Genomic DNA, 26,618 nt, shown 5'->3' with positions numbered 1-26,618 from the left:
TGTGATGTTACTATACAACCTGACTATCTGGTATACCAGTAATTTCATTGATGGCATTGTTGTTTTACCTCACAGAAACCCAAGCTCCAACCAATCAACAACCCTCTGTCTCTCCAACTGCTGAGCCTGTTCAGACTGACAACACAAGTCAAGGAGCTGAGGGGAACATGGAGGACGTCCACCAGAGGTTATTATCACTCATTCAGCTGTAATATCCCACATATTATGGCAATTGTTTGATAATATGAACACAAAGAAATGTTACAATTCCATCATACACTACAACAGCTGAAGATAACCAAACACCCTCCCTAAATGCATATAGAGACTGTTAGCACTTCCTCTAGGGTAGAACATCTATTTGGAGAAGTAGCAGAAATGTTTGTGTTATTCTCACTCATTTGCAAGGACAAGTTGTACTCTTAAAAAAAGAAAACATTATTTGTATAGTAATAATCTCAATAATAATCATATCATCTCTTCAATTGTATGGTCAACTTCCACACATATGAATATCTAAATAATTGTTCCATTTATCACAACAGTGTAAACAACAAGTTATTACTTTTTCACAAATGATCAATTTATAATGATCTATTTTAATTGTATTTTTGATTCAAGTTTTTCTATGTAATCCATCAGGTCCATAGATGTGAAAGTCCTACTGATTCCTTGGGGCATGTTGGTGGTGGTGACAGCTGGTATCCTAGTCACATGGAAGATGTGGACAAAGCATAGTAAGTAGTCATTTTAGGTGAATATAAAAACGAGAATAGTTTAGAAAAATACAAAACGTATTGTCATTGTGAACAACATTATATTGCTTGCTTGTGATTTATCTTGAATGACAGAAAGTATTTAGAGGAATTGTCTATAAGAAATCCATTCAGAGGTATTATTGTACTATTGTCGTATATGATGAATGGTGGCAATTATTGCTGTCAACAAAAGGAGTCTGCTCATACTGAACATTGATCATAAGGTTTATTCAGACCACAAGCTTCAGCATGAGTTTACAAACACGCGTGGTCCGGAGAGCAGTGTCCTCCAATTCTAATGTCTGCTCTGTCCTATCTTCTTCGTTCACCCCTATTTATAACCAATGCAACAAGATGGGCTCCCTCTTCTGGCCAGTTTACAATACACTTCCTGTCTATTATATGTTACATTATACTAACCATTGTCTTGTGATACTAACATAACCAACATTCCATTTCGTCATGAAAAACATTTAACAAAGGCATAATCTTCAGATACGATATTCCCCCCTTTCGAGACGAAATAAACGTCTCGAAAACAAACAGAATAAGATTATGACTATCAACCATTTATCTCCTTGAGTATCTTTAACATTAAACCAAACACATTCTCCTCTAGAGTGTAAATACCTTCCTATGAAATACCTGTTTATGAAGTGTGAATACATTACTATGACATATGAAGAAATCTCTATGGAGTGTAAGAGCGAAAAACTGTCCAGCAGCCATCCATCCATATCAATCAAGACAGTAAAATTCTCTCACGGTCCCTCTGCCCCAGGCAACCACCGTCGGTACTCCAGATAACCTCATTAACCATGTAAATACATTTGAAACTATGATGCCATTAAATACACATGTTTCCCCTGCAAACAAAATCCTATCCAGAAACATCCACTCTCAGGCTGGTCAACCCATAGGACCTGAAAGGGAATCTCTCCCTGCTTAAACCTTCTGTCCCTAAACCCCATCGAAATAAACAAAAGCATCTAAGATCCTCATCTGCATTCAATAACATCAAACATCATTCTACCAAAATTAATACCTAAGAATATGACACAATTATGTATTACACATGTCTATATTTCATTGCCAACACTGGAATGTAGTCCACTACACTTCATCTCCCTGTAGTGTCCTCTTCCAATGGACTTGTTGATGATGGAATCAGCCACACCCTCCTTGTTTCATCTCCTCCAGTCATATTGTCCCTTCATATTGTCTTTGCTTGAGTATTCCAATCTCCACATGTTCTCCCAAATGCTTCTGGAATGACAAGAAAATAAACGACCAAACAGTATCTTTTGCAAAACAACATTTTCAAATTAAACCTCCATTTCACCTAAGAATTTAAAAAATGATACATAAATGATGCATGAATCACATTATCCATTCCCCCCTTTGATTCATAAATCATACTAAAAATCATACTAATATTGAAAAAACAATTTGAAAAATCATCAAATAATCCAAAATGATATTTATCCATCAGTTCCACTTGTCCATCTTTATCCAGATCAGGAACAGTCAACACCGGCATCTGAGTGTTGTCTCCAGGCACCACTTCTCCAACCTATCTCAATCTCATAACTTTCTCAAAAGTCAGTACAAACATCACACAGTGTTATCAAAGCTTAAACTAGAATCTGACCCATCACTGCCCCTACTGGCCTAATTGATCTTGCAACCAAATCCTTTCAAATGCATCCCTTATAATGCATCTATAACCCCAGTGATCTTATCTGAACTATCTGGACTCAAAGTATAACTAATATTTATCAATATTATCTTCCCAAATGTTACACCATACCATGAATGAAGTCCCCCCTTCTCCCTTAGACTTACCCTTCAATGATAGGCTTGAAGACTATGACATGTCGCCATGTCACCCTTTTAACCCTAGATTTAGCTGTGTCCAATGCTATCCCTCTTATAATGGTAAAACCTCATATGGAAGCTTCAACATTGACATGTAACCAAATCCTGTCCATCCCTAATATAAGTATATATATGCTTTATCACCCCCAAACCCCTAAATATCTCTAAAATTCCCCATAGTCACATTGTCAGTCAAAAGCTAATCGTTTAATCATCAACGTCCTGCTCGTCTTACTACCTGGTCCATAAAAATTACATTATATTTGTCATCTCTAACCTTATGTTCATGCTTACCCAAAGTTATCATATAACATCCCAATATGATATTCCTATAAACATACCCTTTACCTCATATGTTTTATTAGAACAACAACAACTTTTATCCCTACTGTTTCACCTGCATACTTCAGGATTCCGTTGTTACCTGATTTTCCTTTCCCATTTAACAATTCCCATAGGGTAATCCATTTACCCAAGAACACTACTTAAACCTAAGCTTAAACCACTGTTCTGACAACGACATTATTTTATCTGTCAATGACTGTTGCCGATACCACAGTTATGACAAAGCATAACCCTGACCCAGACCCGCTAGAGGCTGCGCAACCGTCCAACACGTCTTGGGCTGGCATCCCCAACAGACATCAACCCTCAAGATTCCTCACTGATTCTTACAGAATGAGTTAATCTATCTCTAATTTTCACAACAGAGGAACGAGCAGCACTGATCAGATGCCCCCCCCCCTCCGTCATCAAAATCAAAAGACCCCATCCTGCAGCTTCCATGATGAATCTATATTCTCCATTTCAGATTAATCTATATTACTCTCTACTACTATCTGCTCTACTTTTTTAACCCTATTCGTAGTAACCTAAACCCCTGAGTCTCTCTTGCTGCCTCCTTTAATTTCAGAAAAGTTGTCATCCTTCCTACATTTGCTATTACCATCGTATCATTAATCCCTTCCCAAAGTTACCATTAACGTTGTTGATTTAGTTGATGAATTAAAACCCTTAATTCCCTCTAGTGGGAAACTACCAACATCCTATTCGATTATTCCCTGTTGGAGTGACTACTGTAATAAACTTATCCTTAACTCCCTCTGTGACTGTGGAAAGTTTTACAGACTTCAAATCTTCCATTATAAGCATCACCTTACAAATTACATAGCCCTTTAACCAATCATTCTTAACCGGAACAAATTTCTATGCTTTCACTAGATAAGTACACATATTCTCCCTGATCTTTATCTGTAACCTTACGCAAAATAATCCCTTATTTGAGTAGGTGCAACAGCTCCTACTTCTGATCCTGCTAACAATACTTATCCTCCCTAATTATCTCTCTCTCTCTCTCTGTGAAAGAAACGTCATCATCCTAAATGGCATATTATAATTATTATTCTCCTAACCCTCATAACAGTATTTTCCCCCTATAATTGATGCTGGACCCTTAATCAAATGCGCTATATTTATGGCTTTAATAACTATCAATGTTGAAAGAGTTAAATTACTTCTACCTGTTGTTTTAATAGACTCACGTGTTGATGTCATTATTGTTACTACCTCATCCCTAGTTTTCCCCTAAGACTTTGAACTCTGTCCTTGTACTTCCATCCATCACCACTAGTGTCACTTTTTCCCCAAATCTCAGTCCTATCTCTAAATCCCTGACTTTCAAACTTTTGATTACACAAAATACACCTATAATGACCTTGATCACCCTGCTGGAAACTGTAAATATAGATACTCAATCACCCTCAAATCATTCAGCAACACATACTTTCTCAATGCATCTGCTCCTAACCGATTTAAACTCCTACCATATCTTCCCACTAAACTTTAAAATGTCCTTCCTCACTGTTCTCTCTCTGTCTTACTACTAACTTTGAAACTTAGCTTACTGTCTCAGAGTTCTTCCAACCCGAATCTACTCCTAACTTATTTTAATCTAATCTTTTCTCTCATAACATTTAAAACCTTTTCCCCTGATTTTCACAAAATCTCTTACCACCAAATTTGTAGAATATGTGATTGGGAAAGTTCCCCACCTGCTTCTGACTCATTACACACAGACTTGGCAAAACCGACTAAACACCTTTAGCCTAACCTCAAATCTCTTTGTGTAAGAATGTGACCCCGAATAACAGTCACCCTATTAAGTTTATTTTCCCAGACAGATTGTCTAACAGGTAATCTAATACATTATCATCCTTCCTATGATATTATCTTTTAAGCAAATGATTCCCCAAAAACCCTACTTCTTAAAATAGTCTACCAGACAGTCAGTCGTCTATTGTGCCTCTGATTGAATACTTCAATTTACACCATGCATCTCTTCCCACAATGTCATTGGTATATTGTCTCTTTTAATTCCTATTTGACTTCTATAGCAGAGCTCAATTGATTCCCTAAGAGTATTTAAACTGTTTTACTACCTCAAATCCCTATCCTAACCTAATTAGTTTATTTTACAGAGTGATATGTTTAACCTCTTTAGACTGAACCCAGATAAGTTTTCCCCTATTCACTATCACTTCTAATGGCCGGTGGTTTCAACTGTTAGCTATTTTCTCTTCTCCTCTAATCGATGCTCTCAGCTGATACCCCCCTTCCGGATATTGTTCAGTTGAAGCTGTAACAGTGATTGTTGATTTGGTTCACTCTGATTCTTCATCACACAAGCTTCTCTTCTCCACCAATTGTATGATTGACTTCTCAGAGTTTCTTCGTCCTGTTCTTTGTTGTTGACATATCAGGATTCTTCAAAAGCTTATATTTCAAGTTCTGTCCTCGAAATATCGTCTTCCATCATCTTCTTACTTTTCTTCAGCATCTTTGCCTCAATGTATTCTTCTTCTCCTCCAATTCTTGGGATTAAAAATGTTCTCCGCAGGTTTTCTCCTTGTCTCTTCTGTATCTTCAGCGTCTCGAGCTGTTCCTCTAGCTCCCTTACCTCTCCCAAAGTCGTCTCTTCCTCCAGGCCTGATACGCCTCGGTCTATATCTCCTATTTCTTCTCTGCCAGTCATTGTAGGATAAAATCCTCTTGAACATACAACACCTTTAATCTCCAAATCTTCATCACTTTCTTCATCAGAACTCGAATCTCTTGTCTCCTTCTTCGTTCAACTTTCATCAGAGATCAAGTCTCCAGTATCCTTCTTTCCTCTCTTGCCACTTCCTTCTGATCACAGAGTCACCTCCACCCATGGCCTCTCATCAATCACTCTCCTCTTCATCCTCCTCATCTCCTTAAGTTCCCAGACATCCCGGTTTTCCTTCCGTCTTCTGGATTCATCTTCATCGTTGTTTCTGCTCGTATTCGTCTTCATCTCTGATGCCATAATCACCCTGCTGGATGATGTCTTTCTGCTGAATCCGTATGTGAGAAAGGTGTACTAACTTCTGCCATTAGTCTCTCCTAACACTACCTTAGTTAAATAATTACTATTTTAGTCAATTTTCCCCTATATCAACCCTTTTAAATTCCTTTATTGTGAACTATGTTATTTTAGACTGTATAGCCTCTGGCTTCCCCCCTTAAATTATTAATATAACCCTAACAACCCCCAAAAAAAAAAAATAATAAAAAAATAATAATAATTTTTTTTTTCCCCCTCCTCCCCAAAAAAAAAAATCTAATTAAATAAAATATGAATATTAAAAAATTCAATTAAATGCCTTATTCAAAAACCCTTTAATTAAAAATAAAAACCAATTAAAAAACTCAATTAAAAATTATGAATAATTTAAAACCAATTTTTTATTCCTATATCACCAATTTATCAATTAGTGTTGGCTATCTAACCACAACCCATCAACTGCAAGTAAATGCAAGTTAGTCATCTTCAGACTAAAATACCCATAAACAAAGCCTTCTAACCTTACCACCCTCCAATACTCCAATTCCCATAACCCCTTGCTCTATTAGCTCTAATTATCTTAAATTTACAGAACAATCCTCAATCCCTCCTTGATTCCCAACACATCTGTAATCACACCCCAGTGATACACAGAGCATCCAAAATGCAATTTTTAATGAAATAGTATTTGCCAAGGCTATGCAAAATCGTCATTTTATCACATATCTTGTAACAGTAACCTGTTTGATGACTTGATCTTTTGCCGCGTCACGTGACGTGCACGTCAGCACTTCCTCTCTCTCTCTCCTTTGCTCTCGTCTGTCGTCTAGTCCTATTGCTCCTCTCATATGACAGAAGAACATACACAGAAAAAGACTTTAGTAGTTAATGCAATCACTGATTATTTCCAACCGTTCCATATTCGTTCGTTCTACATTCACTCTAAGACTTTAACTCAGAACTAAATAGAACGCTCAAAAACATTTATTTTTATTCGTTATTTAATTATTTAATTCACTCTATTATAATCCGTTACCATACATTTAATTTATAAATTCAATAGGTACCCAAACAAGTTTCATCCTAACCCACCACCGTTTAAACTAGAATCATCGTGTTAAAATCTCCTTGTGCCTATTTGTTCCGTCGTCTGTGTTCCTCTGTCTCCCCCTGCAGTTTAACCAATGTGTTGTTTTGCAGAATTCCACGCATGCGCAAATATCATTTTAAAATTAAACGCATCCCCATACATTTACTAAATAGATCGCTCCAAACCATTACATTTAATTTTAATCGTCCTATTTTAATTAATTATACTCCGTCAACATATATTTAATCTATAAATGTACTACATCTCGCCAAATAGTTTAACGTTCACATAACAGTTACTTTAACGATTTTAAAAGAGTCGTGTTCACCTTTCTCTTCCGGTAGCCATTAAACCCCTGAAAAGGAAACCCCTGAAAAGGAAACCCCAAACAAACATATGACCTTACGCCACCATTTTGTTTCGTCGACCGCATGTCGTAGATTTAGTGCCGTAAACCAAAACGTGTCCTAATCTCGTGTCACAAACTCCCCCTTTCTGTAGTGTAGTGTCGCAAAATTAAACGCATGCGCACAACCATTCAAAAATACCTTTCCCCGTGAAAGAATGATTCTCTACTCTCTCTCCCCAAACAGAAAGAATAACAGCCAGCTGTAATTTCCCATTTCCCCCTTATAGTCAAACAACATTTAACAGCGCTCACAAAACATACAACCTGACTTACAGACAGTGACAAGTTTAAGAGACTTTAATCCATCGCAATGGAATCTCTAAGGATATCCGTTAGCATGTAGCACGCAACACAATTAGCCTTCAACCTTAGCATTTAGCTTAGCCTAAGGTACACTGTGACACAAAACCCAGTTAGCATTTAGCCTTTAGCCTTAAGTATTAACATTAGCCTTTAGCCTTAAGCATTAGCATTAGCCACGAGGCACCACGTGTCCTGAAACAATCCAGCATTAACACCAACCTCCAGCTAACTGCAGCCTACTAGCTATACAAATGAACACCCCGCACCGTGGCCAAATCATCATCATCACAATTATCTCCCCATCTAACTTTATGCTGCCTTGAAAGATGAATCTCATATCAAGCGGTTACCCCCAACCAATTTCCCGTCGACCAGAGGAGGAGTATAACATAAATACAACCATTCACTTCATAATTCCCGCTTAAGGAATCAACCTGCCAAAGCCTAACACTTCACACAGGATTTGTAGCCCACTCAATAATAATAATAATTATTATTACGAGTCGCCTCGTTTCGAGGTCTTTCCGTATTCACGGTGCCCTAAAAATGCATACGTATTCCAACATTATTCTCTACCAATCCATTTGTACAATCCATTGTTGTAAACAGCGTTTACACATCAACCAAATTTAGAATATTTTCGTTCAGACTCCCAGTTAACAGCCATAACGCCACCCGAAACACGGTCGTAAGGGTACACTCCTCCAGTGTACATAAGCAGTAACAAAACCAACAACTTAGCTGTGTCTAGTCGGGTCATGACTCCAGACCAAAGTCAGCTTGAGTTAGCTTGATGACTCCAAATGCAGCAAAGAAGGATTGCATCATCTCTCCTGGCAAGCTCGCCATTCTGTCGTATATGATGAATGGTGGCAATTATTGCTGTCAACAAAAGGAGTCTGCTCATACTGAACATTGATCATAAGGTTTATTCAGACCACAAGCTTCAGCATGAGTTTACAAACACGCGTGGTCCGGAGAGCAGTGTCCTCCAATTCTAATGTCTGCTCTGTCCTATCTTCTTCGTTCACCCCTATTTATAACCAATGCAACAAGATGGGCTCCCTCTTCTGGCCAGTTTACAATACACTTCCTGTCTATTATATGTTACATTATACTAACCATTGTCTTGTGATACTAACATAACCAACATTCCATTTCGTCATGAAAAACATTTAACAAAGGCATAATCTTCAGATACGATACTATAACAAACTCAGAAGTAATTGACATCTCCCTCTTTATTCCAGAGAACAATAAGGCCAAGGACCAGACAACTAACAACTCAGTGGTAGGATACACTTAATTTATTATATTCTATTATTTTCAACCATCTGCTTTTCTGTTCTTGAGTTCAGATCATCTACCATTTGACTCTAGTGTTACCTCTTCAGTTGGTTATCAATGAGTTGACATAAAAGGTCCCATATTCTGAACCCAAGGTCTTATAACACTCAAGACGTTGAAAAATGATGTTTAAAAGACAGAGAACAGGAAGCTGTCAGTTCACTAAATATATCTGTGACTGCATCCTATCATGGAAACAAACTGTGGTTTAGTTGGTAAATAGACAAGTCCTGTATCTCTTTGCTGTTTATTCCTTTGCAGTCTGCTGACCCTGAGCAGGACATGTCATACAGCACAGTGAGCCACACCAGAGAAACAGCACAGCAGGTACAAACTGAATAAACCTGGTTTAGGTCTGTGGAGATCTTGGACTAGTACCAATCACTCCATCTCTGCATGGAGCTAAGGTTCTCTCTCTCTTTCTCTCTCCTCCATTTCTGCAATGTGAGCTTGGGTTCTCTCTCTCTCTCTCTCTCTCTCTCTCTCTCTCTCTCTCTCTCTCTCTCTCTCTCTCTCTCTCTCTCTCTCTCTCTCTCTCTCTCTCTCTCTCGCTCTCTCTCAATACAATTTAATTCAATTTTTCAATTTAAGGGCTTTATTGGCATGGGAAACATATGTTAATATTGCCAAAGCAAGTGAAGTAGATAGTAAACAAAAGTGAAATAAACAATAAATATTAACAGTAAACATTACACTCAGAAGTTTCAAAAGAATAAAGACATTTCAAATGTCATATTATGTATATATACAGTGTTGTAACAATGTGCAAATAGTTAAAGTACAAATGGGAAAATAAATAAACATATGGGTTGTATTTACAATGGTGTTTGTTCTTCACTGGTTGCCCTTTTCTTGTGGCAACAGGTCACAAATCTTGCATCTGTGATGGCACACTGTGGTTTTTCACCCAGTAGATAAGGGAGTTTATCAAAATTGGGTTTGTTTTCTAATTCTTTGTGGATCGCTGTAATCTGAGGGAAATATGTGTCTCTAATATGGTCATACATTTGGCAGGAGGTTTGGAAGTGCAGCTCAGTTTCCACCTCATTTTGTGGGCAGTGTGCACATAGCCTGTCTTCTCTTGAGAGCCAGGTCTGCCTACGGTGGCCTTTCTCAATAGCAAGGCTATGCTCACTGAGTCTGTACATAGTCAAAGCTTTCCTTAAGTTTGGGTCAGTCACAGTGGTCAGGTATTCTGCCACTGTGTACTCTCTGTTTAGGGCCAAATAGCATTCTAGTTTGCTCTGTTTTTTTGTTTGTTCTTTCCAATGTGTCAAGTAATTCTCTTTTTGTTTTCTCATGATTTGGTTGGGTCTAATTGTGTTGTTGTTGTTGTTGTTGTCTTGGGGCTCTGTGGGGTCTGTTTGTGTTTGTGAACAGAGCCCCAGGGCCAGCTTACTTAGGGCACTCTTCTCCAAGTTCATCTCTCTGTAGGTGATGGCTTTGTTAAGGAAGTTTTGGGAATCGCTTGCTTTTAAGTGGTTATAGAATTTAACGGCTCTTTTCTGGATTTTGATAATTAGCGGGTATTGGCCTAATTCTGCTCTGTATGCATTATTTGGTGTTTTACGTTGTACACAGAGGATGTTTTTGCAGAATTCTGCATGCAGAGTCTCAATTTGGTGTCTGTCCCATTTTGTGAATTCTTGGTTGGTGAGCGGACCCCAGACCTCACAACCATAAAAGGCAATGGGTTCTATAACTGATTCAAGTATTTTTAGCCAGATCCTAATTGGTATGTCAAATTGTATGTTCCTTTTGATGGCATAGAAGGCCCTTCTTGCCTTGTCTCTCAGATCGTTCACAGCTTTGTGGAAGTTACCTGTGGCGCTGATGTTTAGGCCGAGGTATGTATAGTTTTTTGTGTGCTCTAGGGCAACGGTGTCTAGATGGAATTTGTATTTGTCGTCCTGGCAACTGGACCTTTTTTGGAACACCATTATTTTTGTCTTACTGAGATTTACTGTCAGGGCCCAGGTCTGACAGAATCTGTGCAGAAGATATAGGTGCTGCTGTAGGCCCTCCTTGGTTGGCGACAGAAGCACCAGATCATCAGCAAACAGTAGACATTTTACTTCAGATTCTAGTAGGGTGAGGCCGGTGCTGCAGACTGTTCTAGTGCCCTCGCCAATTCGTTTATATATACGTTGAAGAGGGTGGGGCTTAAACTGCATCCCTGTCTCACCCCACAGCCCTGTGGAAAGAAATGTGTGTGTTTTTTGCCAATTTTAACCGCACACTTGTTGTTTGTGTACATAGATTTTATAATGTCGTATGTTTTTCCCCCAACCCCACTTTCCATCAGTTTGTATAGCAGACCCTCATGCCAAATTGAGTCAAAAGCTTTTTTGAAATCAACAAAGCATGAGAAGACTTTGCCTTTGTTTTGGTTTGTTTGTTTGTCAATTAGGGTGTGCAGGGTGAATACGTGGTCTGTCGTACGGTAATTTGGTAAAAAGCCAATTTGACATTTGCTCAGTACATTGTTTTCACTGAGGAAATGAACTAGTCTGCTGTTAATGATAATGCAGAGGATTTTCACAAGGATGCTGTTGATGCATATCCCACGGTAGTTATTGGGGTCAAATTTGTCTCCACTTTTGTGGATTGGGGTGATCAGTCCTTGGTTCCAAATATTGGGGAAGATGCCAGAACTAAGGATGATGTTAAAGAGTTTAAGTGTAGCTAATTGAAATTTGTGGTCTGTATATTTTTTCATTTCATTGAGGATACCATCAACACCTCAGGCCTTTTGGGGTAGTTCATTCAATGTAATTGGAGAATCCAGTGGGTTCTGGTATTCTTTAATAGATTCTAAGATTTGCATTTGATAATGTATATTTTTTTGCTGTTTGTTCTCTGTTATAGGGCCAAAAAGATTGGAGAAGTGGTTTACCCACACATCTCTGTTTTGGATAGATAGCTCTTCGTGTTGTTGTTTGTTTAGTGTTTTCCAAATTTCCCAGAAGTGGTTAGAGTCTATGGATTCTTCAATTACATTGAGCTGATTTCTGACATGCTGTTCCTTATTTTTCCGTAGTGTATTTCTGTATTGTTTTAGTGATTTACCATAGTGAAGGCGTAGGCTCAGGTTTTCTGGGTCTCTATGTTTTTGGTTGGATAGGTTTCTCAATTTCTTTCTTATGTTTTTGCATTCTTCATCAAACCATTTATCACTGTTGTTACTTTTCTTTGGTTTTCTGTTAGAGATTTTTAGATTTGATAGGGATGCTGAGAGGTCAAATATACTGTTTAGGTTTTCTCCTGCCAAGTTTACACTATTATAGTGGAACGTTTTGTCCAGGAAGTTGTCTAGAATGGATTGAATTTGTTGTTGCCTAATTGTTTTTTGGTAGGTTTCAACACTACTTTCCTTCCATCTATAGCATTTCTTAATATTATTCAGTTCCTTTGGCTTTGATGCCTCATGATTGAGTAGTGTTCTGTTCAAGTAGACTGTGATTCAAGTAGACTGTGATTCAAGTAGACTGTGATTTTCAATCCCTGCAGTGTTGAGCTGAGTATCTGAAGTTCCTATACTCTGTATTCCTATGCATGTCGCCATATGTTTACCTTCTGTCCTGTCCATTTCTCAGGGTCCAAAGCCAGAGAGCCACCATGACGTGATGTACAGCACTGTGATGCCTGATCAGTTCACCCCATACACTATCTGTTATAGTAGTTATGTGTCACCCACCTTTCCCCTTGTCACTTGTTTTTTACATCATCATCTTATTTCTGTCACCTAATTAATTGTCCTATGCCTGTAACTAATCATGATCAAAAGTATAGATAGTATAGTATAGTAGCTACTAAGTATAATAAATACTGTACTGCGATAATAAAATGTACTATACTGTCTATATTGCACAATGGACATCTGTCACACCTGATGTGTATTTTTAATGGATTATCAGATAAAATTGAGTTAATCATTTTACATTTACATTTACGTCATTTAGCAGACGCTCTTATCCAGAGCGACATACAAATTGGTGCATTCACCCTATAACCAGTGGGATAACCACTTTACAATTTTATTTAATTTATTTTTTTATTTTTTTAAGAGGGGGTTGGGGGGGGGGTAGAAGGATTACTTTATCCTATCCCAGGTATATAGTTAACATTCTTTGTGGCTAACTGAATTGGGCCGTTTGTTTTTGTCTCTCTCTTCAAACACAGTGAAGGGAGCAGCACCAGGGTTGAATAAAGTTTGGGCTAGACCTTTGTCTCCTTGGTATCTTCTTGATTGATTACAGCATGAGGGGGTGAGGTTTGTGTAATTTAGGGCCTTGTCATGTTTAAACTAAACATGAGTGTGTGTGCAAGACAGGGGAGCGGGTGATTGGTTGGAGTAATAGTTCAGCCGTCCTCAGGGACAAAGGAAGTGGGCGGAGCAATAAAAGAGCGGGAAAACTGAAGAGGACTATATAAGATGGAGGGAGAACTTAAGGATGTGTGCCCTTCTGCAGACTGGTATCGGCTTTGTTGAAAACTTTAATAAAGTCATTTCCCAGTATCCCCTGTGCATTTCTACCTGTGTTTTCTGTTTGTCTGTTGCCAGTTTTTCTTGTTTCGTCAAGCCTACCAGCGTGTTTTTCCCGTACTTCTATTCTCTCTAGTCCCTGTTTTCTAGTTCTCCCGGTTCTGACCTATTCTACCTGTCCTGACTCCGAGCATGCCTGCTGTCCTGGACATATCTGACTCTGACCTGGTTTACAAACCTCTGCCTGACCTGACCCTGAGCCTGCCTGCCATTCTCTACCTTATTGACTCTGCCCTGGAATACTGACCTCTGCCTGCCCTTGACCTGTCGTTTGCCTGCCCACTGTTTTGTAATAAACATCTATAATTTGAACTGTTTGCATATGGGTCTTATCCTGATTCCTGATTGTACAAACTGGCTGACCCAGCAGACTCGGACAAGCTCTGCGACGCCGTCTCCTCCCACTGAGCCACCATTGCAAGACACGAGGAGTTACTTCACAACCTTATGGAAGGATTCCAGACCTTGGCTGAACGCCACGGCTGTGCTTTCCATACATTGCCGGAGAAAGTCAGCGGATTGTCTATTAGGCAGCAGCCACTACTTTAATCCCCCAGACTCTCAGCAACCCCGCCACCAGCGGCACTTCTTCCCAGCCTACCACGGTGTCCCGAGAACCTTGCTTACCTCCGGAGCACTATGCTGGAGATTCTGGAACCTGCCAGGCTTTTCTCTCCCAGTACTCCCCCATCTTCTGTTCCGGTTGCCCTCGCACGTCCTCAATTTCCACCTCGCCTCCAAGGAATCCCGGAAATCCCCGAAGTCTACACTTCCGAGTGAATCCGATGTCACCCGAGTTCTCTCAGAAATCACAGAGGGTTGCCGACTCGCCTCCTCCGGAGCCTATGCAACTTGGCAGAGCTAGATTGTCTCCTGCCGAATGGTTACACAGACTGAACACATAGGGCTGTCATTATATTTCTACCTGTCCTGTAAAAAGACCCGGCTCATCAGGAGGTATGAGTACACTGGTGGCCATTACAGAGAATGTCCAGTCTCCCATTACTAGTACCCCTCTCCATGCCATCCTGCTGTGCGGTGACCGGTCCAAATCTCTCCCGGTACTCATTGACTCTGGGGCCGACAAGAGTTTTATGGACACTACCCTGGTGTCAGAGTTGGGAATCCCCACTCAAACCCTCTCCATTCCCATGGACGTCGGAGCGCTGGATGAGCGTTCTATTGGCAGTCACCCACAACATGGTTCCTATCAACCTGCGAGTGTCAGGCAACCACAGCGAGACGATCCAGTTTCTATTTATCGAATCCCCTCAGGTACCCGTTGTGTTGGGGTTTTCATGGCTCCAAAGACACAATCCCCTTGTGGACTGGACTGTGGGTTCGATCAAGGTTTGGAGCGCATTCTGCCATGCTCAATGCCTGAAGTAGGCGCAGCCTGCCCCGGGACGTCTTCCTGCAGGCTTGGGTAAAGTCTCGGACCTCTTCACCATTCCCGTGGAATACCAGGACGTCCGGGAGGTTTTCAGCAAGGCCCGTGCCACCTCACTTCCTCCGCATCGGCCCTATGACTGCGCCATTGACCTTCTCCCGGGCACTGCACCACCTCAGGGGTGGTTCTATTCCCTGTCGGGTCCGGAGACCAAGGCGATGGAAACGTACATTGAGGACTCCCTGGCTGCAGGGTGTATCTGTCCTTCTGCCTCCCCCGCAGGCACAGGGTTCTTCTTTGTGGAGAAGAAGGACAAAACCTTGCGTCTGCGTATCGACTACCGGGGCCTGAATGACATCACGGTTAAAAACCGTTACCCACTTCACCTCATCGCCTCGGCGTTTGAATCTCTCCAGGGGGCTACCATCTTCTCCAAGTTGGACCTCCTGAACGCCTACCATCTGGTACGGATACGGGAAGGGGACAAGTAGAAGACATCCTTTAACACGGCTAGCAGGCACTACGAATACCTTGTTATGCCATTCGGACTGACCAACGCTCCTGCAGTGTTCCAGGCCCTGGTTAACAATGTTCTCCGTGACATGTTGAACCGGTTCGTGTTCGTCTACCTCAATGACATTCTTGTTTTTTCCCGCTTGGCTCAAGAACATGTCCTCCATGTTTTTCAGCACTCACCTCTCCCAAGGTCCCGTTCACGTGGTCTCCAGCTGCAGACCGGGCGTTCTTGGACCTCAAGCACCGATTCACAACCACCCCCATCCTAATCCATCCGGATCAGTCCTGGCAGTTCGTGTTGGAGGTCGACGCCTTGGACATCAGATTGGGGTCTGTCCTGTCCTAGCGTTCTGCCCAAGACCAAATGTTGCATCCCTGCACTTTCCTCTCCCATCGTCTCAACACCACTGAAAGGAATTATGACGCGGGTAACCGAGAACTCTTCACGGTTAAGATGGCGTTAGAGGAGTGGAGGCACTGGTTAGAGAGGAAGGAACACCCTTTCATAGTGTGGATGGATCACAAGAACCTGGAATATCTCCACACCGCCAAGCGCCTCAACTCCAGGCAATCTCGACAGGCCCTGCTATTCACTCGGTTCAACTTCACCATCTCCTTCAGCCCGGGATCCAAGAATGTGAAGCCGGATGGGCTTTCATGCCTCTATAGCCCCTCTGCTACACCAATGGACCCTGAGACCGCCCTACCCTAACTCTTGTCTTGCGGCTGCATTCGTCTGGGGTATAGAGAACCAGGTCCGTGAGGCGCAGTGTTCCCAGACGGACCCCGGGGAGGGGGCCTGGTTACCCAGATGTTTGTCCCGGACTCTGCCTGTTCCCCAGTTCTGGAATGGGCTCATTCCTCCCGACTGGCCAGCCATCCTGGCTCCCGTCGGACCCTGACCTTTGTACGACTACTTTTTTGGTGGCCCACCTTGGTTCATGACGTCTCCATGTTCATCACCGCCTGCACTGTGTGTACTCAGAATACAATTCTAAGGCAAGCTCCGGCTGGCCTCCTTCAACCTCTTCCCGTTCCTCACCGCACCAGGTCCCATATATCCCTGGACTTCGTCAAGGGTCTCCCTCCATCAGATGGCAATACCACTATCCTCACGTTGGTGGATAGGTTTTCCAAAGCCACCAACTTCATTCCCCTTCCCAAGTCACCCTCAGCCAAGGAAATGGCCCAGCTCATGGTGCAGCACGTCTTCCGGATCCATGGACCTCCGGTGGTCTCCGATCGCGGTCCTCTGTTTTCGTTCTGGTTCTGGAAGGCGTTCTGCACCCTCATTGGGGCATCGGCCAGCCTGTCCTCCGGTTTTCACCCCCAATCTAACGGCCAGTCGGAGGGAGCCAATCAGGACCTGGAGACGACTCTTCGTTGCCTCGTCTCCGCCAACCCCACCTCCTGGAGCCAGCAACTCGTGTGGGTGGAATATGCCCGCAACACCCTTCCCTGCTCAGTCACTGGTCTCTCGCCTTTCGGGTGTTCGATGGGATATCAGCTCCCGCTCTTCCCTGAGCAAGAGGACAAGGTCAGCATACCCTCGGCCCAGATGTCCGTCCGACACTGTCGCCGTACCTGGAAGAGAGCCCGGTATGCTCTTCTCAAGACCACCTCCAGGTATGGACGACAGGAGGACCGCCATCGGACTCCGGCTCCCCATTGTCGTCTCGGGCAGAGAGTATGGCGGACCACTCGGGATCTGCCCCTCCGGGTGGAGTTCCACAAACTATCCCCCCGTTATATCGGCCCTTTCCCCATCTCTAAGATTCTTAGCCCCGCACCCTCCGTATACATCCCTCTTTTCATGTATCAAGGATTAAACATCTGTCTCACAACCCTCTGTCTCCTCTTTCCAGTAAACTAATGGACAACAACACTTAAGCTTCTACTTCCAGCTTATACAAACTATATACATTTTACGGACACAGTATATTTTACAATAGCTCTCTTTTGTTTGTTTTTAGTCCCATCCTTCAGCTACCCTCAACCCATCCTATCTATCTCTGAAGACCATCCAGTTTTGATTTATATTTGCTATATATTTTTCAACTCTGCTGTTTCATAAAGGTTCTGAACCTATGTACAAAATCAGAACTGTTTGTGGTCGCCATTGAACATTCACGTGTCCTGGTCTCCGTCTGCCCAAAATGAATTATTAACCCGAGTGGAGAGTCAATGTCACGGTTTCGGCCGAGGCGGCTCCTCCTCCTTGTTCGGGCAGGTTTCGCCGGTCGTCGTCTCCGGAGTTCTAGCTGCCACCGCTCGATGTTTCGTGTTTGTTTGGTTTTGTCTGTTAGTCACACCTGTTTTGTGTTAGGTCTCATTTAGCACCCTATTTAGTTTCCTTGTTGTTAGGTTTGTGTTGTGTGTGATTGTTCGTGTCGTGGTTGCGCTACCCGTGTCGGTACGCTATTTTCCTGAGCTTCCTCCTTGTGTTTGTGAGGAGAGATTTACGCACCTGTGTGTGCGCTAGTATTTACGCCTGTGTGCGTCTTTTGCCTCCGGGCTGTTTTGGATTACTTTTCGTGCACAGTAAAGTCTTGTTGGACTTACCCTCTGCTGCCTGCGCCTGATTCCACACCACACCCATACACAGCACCGTGACAGAATCACACACCACCAGATGGAATCAGCAGGAGCACCCGTCGACCCCATGGAGGAGCGTCTCCTTGGACACGAGCACCGGATCAACCGTATCGGGCACGCCTTGGAGGGCGTCATGGACACCCTTCGTTGATGGGAGACCAGCGGGGTTCCCATAGCCCCACCTATCGCACCATCACCTTCACCACCGGACAACCAGCCCGTCCATCGACCGGAACCCAGTGGGATTCGGCTCTCGCTCCCGAGGGCGTACGACGGCACCGCTGCCGGGTGTCAGGGGTTCCTCCTACAAGTGGAGCTCTACATTGCCACCATACACCCGGCGCCCTCGGGATACGAGAGCGTTTCCGCCCTCATCTCCTGTCTCACCGGCAAGGCGTTGGAGTGGGCCAACGCCGAGTGGAGGGGAATAGACGCCGCCACCGTCACCTATGCGGAGTTCTCCCGTCGCTTCCGTGCGGTCTTCGACCATCCACCAGAGGGGAGAGCGGCGGGGGAACGTCTATTCCACCTCCGACAGGGGATGAGGAGCGCTCAGGCGTTCGCGCTGGAGTTCCGGACTCTAGCGGCTGATGCGGGGTGGAATGAGAGGGCCCTCATAGACCACTTCCGATGTAGCCTTCGGGAGGACGTCCGCAGGGAGTTAGCCTGCAGGGACAGTACACTAACATTTGACCAGCTGGTGGACATGGCCATCCGACTGGACAACCTGCTGGCGACACGCGGACGTCCCAGGTGGGGGTCCCCCATTCCACCCTCCAGCGCCTCCGAGCAGTGTCCGATGGAGCTTGGAGGTGCTGGCGCTAGAGGGAGAGGAGGTAGGAGCCCGAGGGGGGCAGTCTCCTGCACCAAGTGTGGGCGCGGAGGGCACACCGCGGCTAGGTGCTGGGGAGGGTCCCCTGGTGAGGGAGAGAGCAGGTCGTACAGTGGGGAGTCCACCCAGGTGAGTAGGCGCCCTACTTACCCAGAGCTTTCTGTCGTTCACATTACCTTACCTGTTTGTTTCCCACAGGTTGCACCTCGGTCCCAGCATAAGGCGCTAGTCGATTCAGGCGCAGCTGGGAATTTTGTAGACCGGAGATTCTGTGTTAAGTTAGGGATTCCCCTCCTTCCAGTCGACAAACCCTTTCCTGTACATGCCCTAGATAGTCGTCCGTTAGGATCTGGGTTGATTGGGGAGGTCACAGCGCCACTTCGGATGATGACGCAGGGGGGTCATGAGGAGACGATTCAACTCTATCTTATCGACTCTCCTGCGTATCCGGTGGTACTGGGGCTTCCCTGGTTGATGACCCATGATCCTACTATTTCGTGGCGAGAGAAAGCTCTTAAAGGGTGGTCTGCTCAGTGTGAGGGGTTATGTCTGGGTGTTTCCGTAGGGGCGACCTCGGTGGAGAGTCCGAACCAGATGCCAGCACTGCACATTCCTCCTGAGTATGAGGATTTGGCGCTCGTGTTCAGTAAGACCAGAGCGGCACAGTTGCCACCTCATAGACAAGGGGATTGTGCGATAGACCTCCAGACAGGAGCAGCGCTTCCGCGGAGCCATGTGTATCCTTTGTCACAGGAGGAGAAAAGGGCAATGGAGACTTACATTGCCGAGTCTCTGAGACAGGGATACATACGGGCCTCCACTTCTCCCGCGTCCTCGAGCTTCTTTTTTGTGAAGAAAAAGGATGGAGGTTTGCGTCCGTGTATTGATTACCGCGGTCTCAATCAGGTGACGGTGAAGTACAGCTATCCACTTCCTCTGATTGGGACCATGACGGAGTCCTTACACGGGGCAAGGTTCTTCACAAAATTGGATCTCAGGAGCGCATATAACTTGGTGCGCATTAGGGAGGGCGATGAGTGGAAGACAGCATTTAGTACTACATCCGGCCATTACGAGTATCTCGTCATGCCATATGGGTTAATGAATGCTCCATCAGTCTTCCAATCGTTTGTAGACAAACTTTTCCGGGACATGCAGGCGCAGGGAGTAGTGGTGTACATAGATGATATTCTTGTGTACAGTGCTACTCGGGCCGAGCATGTAGCCCTGGTGCGCAGGGTATTGAGGAGACTGTTGGAGCATGACCTGTATGTCAAAGCTGAGAAATGTCTGTTCTTCCAGGAGTCAGTTTCCTTTTTGGGTTACCAGTTGTCTGCGTCAGGGGTGAGAATGGAGGTGGACCGAGTGTCCGCCGTGCGTAATTGGCAAACCCCAACTACGGTTAAAGAGGTGCAGCGGTTCTTGGGTTTTGCAAATTACTACCGGAGGTTTATCCGGGGTTTTGGACAGGTGGCAGCTCCCATAACGTCTCTTCTGAAGGGGGGTCCGGTGCGCTTGCAGTGGTCAGCTGAGGCGGACAGGGCCTTTGGGAGACTGAAGGACCTGTTTACCTCGGCCCCGGTGTTGGCGCACCCGGATCCCATTTTACCCTTCCAAGTTGAGGTGGACGCGTCTGAGGCCGGTATCGGGGCAGTTCTTTCTCAACGATCCGGTACACCACCTAAGCTCCGCCCCTGTGCTTTTTATTCTAAGAAGCTCAGTCCGGCGGAGCGGAATTATGACGTAGGGGACAGGGAGCTGTTAGCCGTAGTACAGGCCCTAAAGGTGTGGAGGCATTGGCTTGAGGGGGCTCAGCACCCTTTCCTCATTCTGACCGACCATCGTAACCTGGAGTACATTCGGGCAGCTAGGAGACTGAATCCTCGCCAGGCTCGATGGACTATGTTTCTCGCCCGGTTTGTGTTCAAGATCACTTACATCCCTGGGTCCCAGAACGGGAAGGCAGATGCTCTGTCCCGTCGGTATGACACGGAGGAGAGGTGCGTGGAGTCCATTCCCATACTACCGGAGTCTTGTCTGGTGGCACCGGTGGTGTGGGAGGTCGATGCGGAGATCGAGCGGGCGTTACGCACCGAGCCTAGTCCTCCACAGTGTCCGGTGGGTCGGGTGTACGTCCCGCTCGAGGTCCGGGATCGGCTGATTTATTGGGCTCACACGTCCCCCTCCTCTGGACATCCGGGTATTGGCCGGACGGTGCACTGCCTTAGTACGAAGTACTGGTGGCCAACGTTAGCCAGGGATGTGAGGGTTTATGTCTCCTCCTGCTCAGTATGTGCCCAGTGTAAGGCGACCTCTCGGTGGATTTTGTTACCGATCTTCCCTCCTCCCAGGGGAATACCACCATCCTGGTCGTTGTGGATCGGTTCTCGAAGGCCTGTCGTCTCCTTCCTATGCCGGGTCTTCCTACGGCCCTACAGACCGCTGAGGCTCTATTTACTCACGTCTTCCGGCATTACGGGGTGCCCGAGGATATAGTGTCCGATCGAGGCCCCCAGTTTACCTCCAGAGTCTGGAGAGCATTTATGGAACGTTTGGGGGTCTCGGTGAGCCTTACCTCGGGTTACCACCCGGAGAGTAATGGGCAGGTTGAACGAGTCAACCAGGATGTGGGTAGGTTTCTGAGGTCATATTGTCAGGGCCGGCCGGAGGAGTGGGCGAGATATGTGCCCTGGGCCGAGATGGCACAGAACTCTCTCCGCCACTCCTCCACCCAACTAACCCCTTTTCAGTGTGTATTAGGGTACCAGCCGGTTCTGGCACCATGGCATGAGAGCCAGATCGAGGCCCCCGCTGTGGATGAGTGGGTGCGGCGCTCGGAGGAGACGTGGGACGCTGCACACGTCCATCTGCAGCGTGCCATACGTCGACAGAAGACGAGCGCCGACCTACACCGCAGTGAGGGGCCAGTGTACGCACCTGGAGATCGAGTCTGGCTCTCAACCAGAAACCTGCCCCTCCGCCTGCCCTGCCGGAAGCTGGGTCGGCGGTTTGTGGGGCCTTTTAAAGTCCTGAGGAGATTGAACGAGGTGAGTTACAGGTTAGAACTACCTATTGATTACAAGAATATTAACCCCTCGTTCCATGTGTCTCTCCTCAGGCCGGTGGTAGCTGGTCCACTCCAGGACTTTGAGATTGAGGAGACTCCTCCGCCCCCGTTGGACATCGAGGGGGCTCCGGCGTACACGGTTCGGACCATCCTGGATTCGAGACGCCGGATGGGGGGTCTCCAATATCTCGTGGAGTGGGAGGGGTACGGTCCGGAGGAGCGGTGCTGGGTGCCAAGGAGGGACATTCTGGATCCGTCCCTGATGACCGAATTCCATCGTGGTCATCCTACGCGCCCTGCTCCGCGTCCCCCTGGTCGTCCCCGAGGCCGGAGGCGGCGCGCGGCTGGAGCCGCGCGTCAAGGGGGGGGTACTGTCACGGTTTCGGCCGAGGCGGCTCCTCCTCCTTGTTCGGGCAGGTTTCGCCGGTCGTCGTCTCCGGAGTTCTAGCTGCCACCGCTCGATGTTTCGTGTTTGTTTGGTTTTGTCTGTTAGTCACACCTGTTTTGTGTTAGGTCTCATTTAGCACCCTATTTAGTTTCCTTGTTGTTAGGTTTGTGTTGTGTGTGATTGTTCGTGTCGTGGTTGCGCTACCCGTGTCGGTACGCTATTTTCCTGAGCTTCCTCCTTGTGTTTGTGAGGAGAGATTTACGCACCTGTGTGTGCGCTAGTATTTACGCCTGTGTGCGTCTTTTGCCTCCGGGCTGTTTTGGATTACTTTTCGTGCACAGTAAAGTCTTGTTGGACTTACCCTCTGCTGCCTGCGCCTGATTCCACACCACACCCATACACAGCACCGTGACAGTCAAAGGACAATTGTGGAGGGGTTCCCGGGCTTCAAACCAAATCTGTTAAAGTACAGGGCAGGGGAATTGATGAACAGTGGGGCGTTTATCACATGTTACTCTTTAAGTACCTTAAGTTTGTTTCTGTAAACATTTACTTTGATTAATTTATGGCACCTTTTATTATGTTTTTTTGAATATATTTAGCAATTTTGAATGTATAGTTTCTTTATTGAATTTGATTGTTTCCGTAGGAGGGGCTATGGCAATTTATAGGCTGGGGTAGAGCTCGTCCCGGACCTGGAGTCGCGGGCAGACCATGATAAGCAGATTCCACTAGCTTCCATAGCCACCGAGTCAGATTCCACAGCCACAAAGTCAACATTTTATTTAAGGTTAGGCATAAGGTTAGCAGTGTGGTTAGGTTAGGGTTAAGGTTAGGTTTAAAATAGAATTTTAAGAACATCAATTGTAGAAATGGGCGGGGTTTATTACTTTGTGGCTATGGAAGCTAGTGACGACCATGAAATGCTGCATTCACGTGCTCATCAGAACTTCCTATTTCCTAGTTGTGGTGTCGGAAATACAACTTTGTTTCATTCATGTGCTTTTTAGTGATTTGGTCGGAACAATTCTTCAACTAATAAGAGTTTAGCTAGCTTACTTAACATTGACAATATGGTCAAACTAGCTACATTATACATATTGATGAGGCTGTAGTGGTCAAAAATCTATTTGTTGTCATCCTTTGGTTGAAAAGGTTAAAAGGTCAGTGGTGAAACTTCACAACTCAACAACTCAGGCGGCAACATTTTCTCAAATCCCCTTGTAATTCCGACTTGGAGGGTTTTTCATGTGAAAATTCTCAGTCAGGACTAGGAATTTCAAAGAAATCCGACAGCACGTGAACGCGGCAATGAACCTTTGATGCAGAAGCATGTAGCGTTTAGAACCCAAGACATATGGGCATCGACTGAAAACCAAGTTGAAGTCTAGTCTCGTGTTTTTCAAATTTGTAATTTTTTGGTGTGGTTTTCCTGTTTTTGTCCCGCACTGCAAATATTCCTCACTGGATTCTGGAACTCCAACAACCTTTTTGTCAAATAAACCAATGGTGACACCATACCAGCCACTGCCAACCAACCCTACAGTTTAGCAGAGCAGTCTTTTATCAACATGTAATGCATTGAGTTAACCTGAAACCTGTAGTCTTGTGGTACAGCAGCTTCCTGAGCTACTGCTGATTCGCTACCTTACAGGACAATGTGGTTTGGAGCTGTGTCTATGACCAGGGTTTATTTCCTGGACAACGTTTATTGTTTCTATTTCTATTCCTTTCTAGTCTAATTCTTTTTAAGACAGAGAGGGTTCATATCTGGATTTTGGCAAAACACCTTAAAATCACATAGACTGGAAGTCTAATCATGGGTTTACTTTGAAGCTGATTTTTGGTCTGGTCTGTGGAGATATTGGTCTAACTTTATTGGGAACAAATACAAGTACATAAAGTAAGTACATAAATAAAGAATTGAAATCAATTAATTTGAATAAATCTAATCATATCAATTGTAATGACTGATCCACAGAATGTATTGTTACCAGCCAATCAGGGGTATGTTCACTTTAACAGAAGCAGAATGAGGGGTACAGACAGTGATGTGTATAGGAGTCATTGTCTTTGGTGCCTCGGTCCTTGACACATACATTTGTGTACAGGTACTATAACACAGAAACACAAACCACACATGGCTCTTCATCTCTCCCTCCTCCTCCTCCTCTTCTCCAGACTCTCAGGTAAGGGTAAAATGTTTTTATGAAGTGAAAAAGTATCATGGTTCAGTGCGCTGCTGCTTGAAGTCAGACAAAATATTAGCTAGCCTACATATTCAGCCCACACTCATCCCTGCCATACCAGCCATTTTGTACACTACTCACTCCGACTGTTGTCCTTGTCCACCTGAATGGGTAATTGGTAGACCACCTTATCAGTTGACCGAAAGGACTGAGTCTAAATGTGTTTTCTATTGCTGTGTCTGCAGGTACCCAGGCAGGGGAGTACGGTGTGTCCACAGTGAGTAAGGTGTCTGTGAAGACAGGAAACTCCATCACCATCCCATGTCGCTATAATCTGAGATACATAGAATATGTCAAATACTGGTGTCAAGGAGATTACTGGAATTCTTGTTCTGCTCTAGTACGCACAGACCAACCAAAGATATCTGGGACGGTGTCAATCTCTGATGATGTCACCCGAAGAATCTTCTCTGTTACCATGACTGATCTGCAGCCAGAGGACTCTGGGTATTACTGGTGTGCTGTGGAGACTACAGGAAGAGATCAACATACATACTTGCACCTGTCAGTTACCACAGGTTAGCTCCCCATACCTCTCCTCAATCACACGGTTTTTTTATTTGTTCAGTATGACACAGCTATGTAGCTATTGACTTGGGGAAGACTATTTTAAGGCTCTAAATACAATGTATTTACATGGCTATACATATAGGCAGATACAATGTATGTATGGAGTGTGTTTTCATTGTGGGTAGACATTGTTATACTGTGGAGAACAGAAACACTTTATTATGAAGGGTTTCTACATAAGGACTTCATAACACATTCATAAGCCATGCATAATGAAATCAAAATCACAACCAAATGCTGGTTTATTAATTATCTTTGAGACATTAAATTGAAATACTGTAGAATTCCATTCTTCTTATTGAAGACCGCTCCTTCTGAGGAGTACCAATATGGCGGACGGTGGCTTCAAAGCCTCTCATTGGCCAATACATAGCATCAGCAATCTAGTGTTTGTATACACTGAGTGTACAAAACATTAGGAACACCTTCCTAATATTGAGTTGCACCCCCTTTTGACCTCAGAACAGCCTCAATTCGTCAGGGCATGGACTCTACAAGGTGTCAAATGTGTTCCACAGAGATGCTGGCCCATGTTGATGTCACGGATACGGCCGAGGCTGCCCCTCCTCCTCGTTCGGGCAGGCTTCGGCGGTCGTCGTCACCGGAGTACTAGCTGCCACCGATCGATGTTTCTGTCTCTCACTAGTTCTGTCTGTATTGTTCACACCTGTTACTCATTAGGCTTATTAGTTTCCCTATATTACCTCTGTTTTCCCTCCTGAGTGTGTGCGTGATTGTTCTTTGTTACGTCGTCTGTTGAGCTGTTGTTTTTGCTCTTCCCTGCGTGGAGGGTTTGCTATATTTACTTGGAGTCGAGTAAAGCCATTTATTCTCAGTTCTGTGTCCTGCGCCTGATTCCGTTTCCCCACTGCACCCAGACGCTGACAGAATCACGCACCCGTTATGGAGTCAGCAGGCACGCCCGATCCCAGCGCGTCGTTGGAGGAACGCATCCACCAGCACGCGACCATGCTGCAGCGACTAGGTTCGGCTCTGGATCAAGTGATCAACACCATGGCTCGATGGGAGAGAGTTGGGTTTTCTACACCTCCTCTTTCGCCGATTTCTCTTCCATCAAGATCCTAAAACCCTGGGTCCAGTGGTCTTCGGCTCTCGCTCCCGAGGGAATACGATGGGACAGCTGCCGGGTGTAAGGGTTTCCTGCTCCAGGTGGAACTTTACCTGGCCACCATCCACCCGGCTCCCTTGGGATACGAGAGCGTGTCCGCCCTCATCTCCTGTCTGTCGGGCAGAGCCCTGGAAAGGGCCAACGCGGAGTGGGGTGGAATAGACGCTGAGTCCGTTCGTTTCCGGGC

The 26,618-nt window shown here is 44.9% G+C and overlaps 1 protein-coding gene across 1 annotated transcript in view; it reads left to right on the top strand.

The window, feature by feature from the left end:
• LOC311122409 (uncharacterized protein) overlaps positions 1 to 15,576 on the top strand; it is a gene marked incomplete at both ends in the record, with an annotated part of 31,727 nt that extends 16,151 nt beyond the window's left edge. The window contains 5 exons of the mRNA XM_084196769.1: positions 76 to 187; positions 643 to 737; positions 9,053 to 9,093; positions 9,411 to 9,476; positions 15,394 to 15,576. Coding sequence (XP_084052895.1) covers positions 76 to 187; positions 643 to 737; positions 9,053 to 9,093; positions 9,411 to 9,476; positions 15,394 to 15,576 — 497 coding nt within the window. The remainder of the gene's footprint in view (positions 1 to 75; positions 188 to 642; positions 738 to 9,052; positions 9,094 to 9,410; positions 9,477 to 15,393) is intronic.
• Between the last annotated feature and the right edge of the window lie 11,042 nt (positions 15,577 to 26,618).

The sequence above is a fragment of the Coregonus lavaretus genome, assembly GCF_964263955.1.
Source record: "Coregonus lavaretus genome assembly, contig: HAP1_SCAFFOLD_1323, whole genome shotgun sequence".
In the NCBI taxonomy this organism is placed as follows: Eukaryota; Metazoa; Chordata; class Actinopteri; order Salmoniformes; family Salmonidae; genus Coregonus; species Coregonus lavaretus.
Note: the sequence above shows the minus strand (reverse complement) of the source record. Positions and strands in the feature narration are given on the sequence as shown.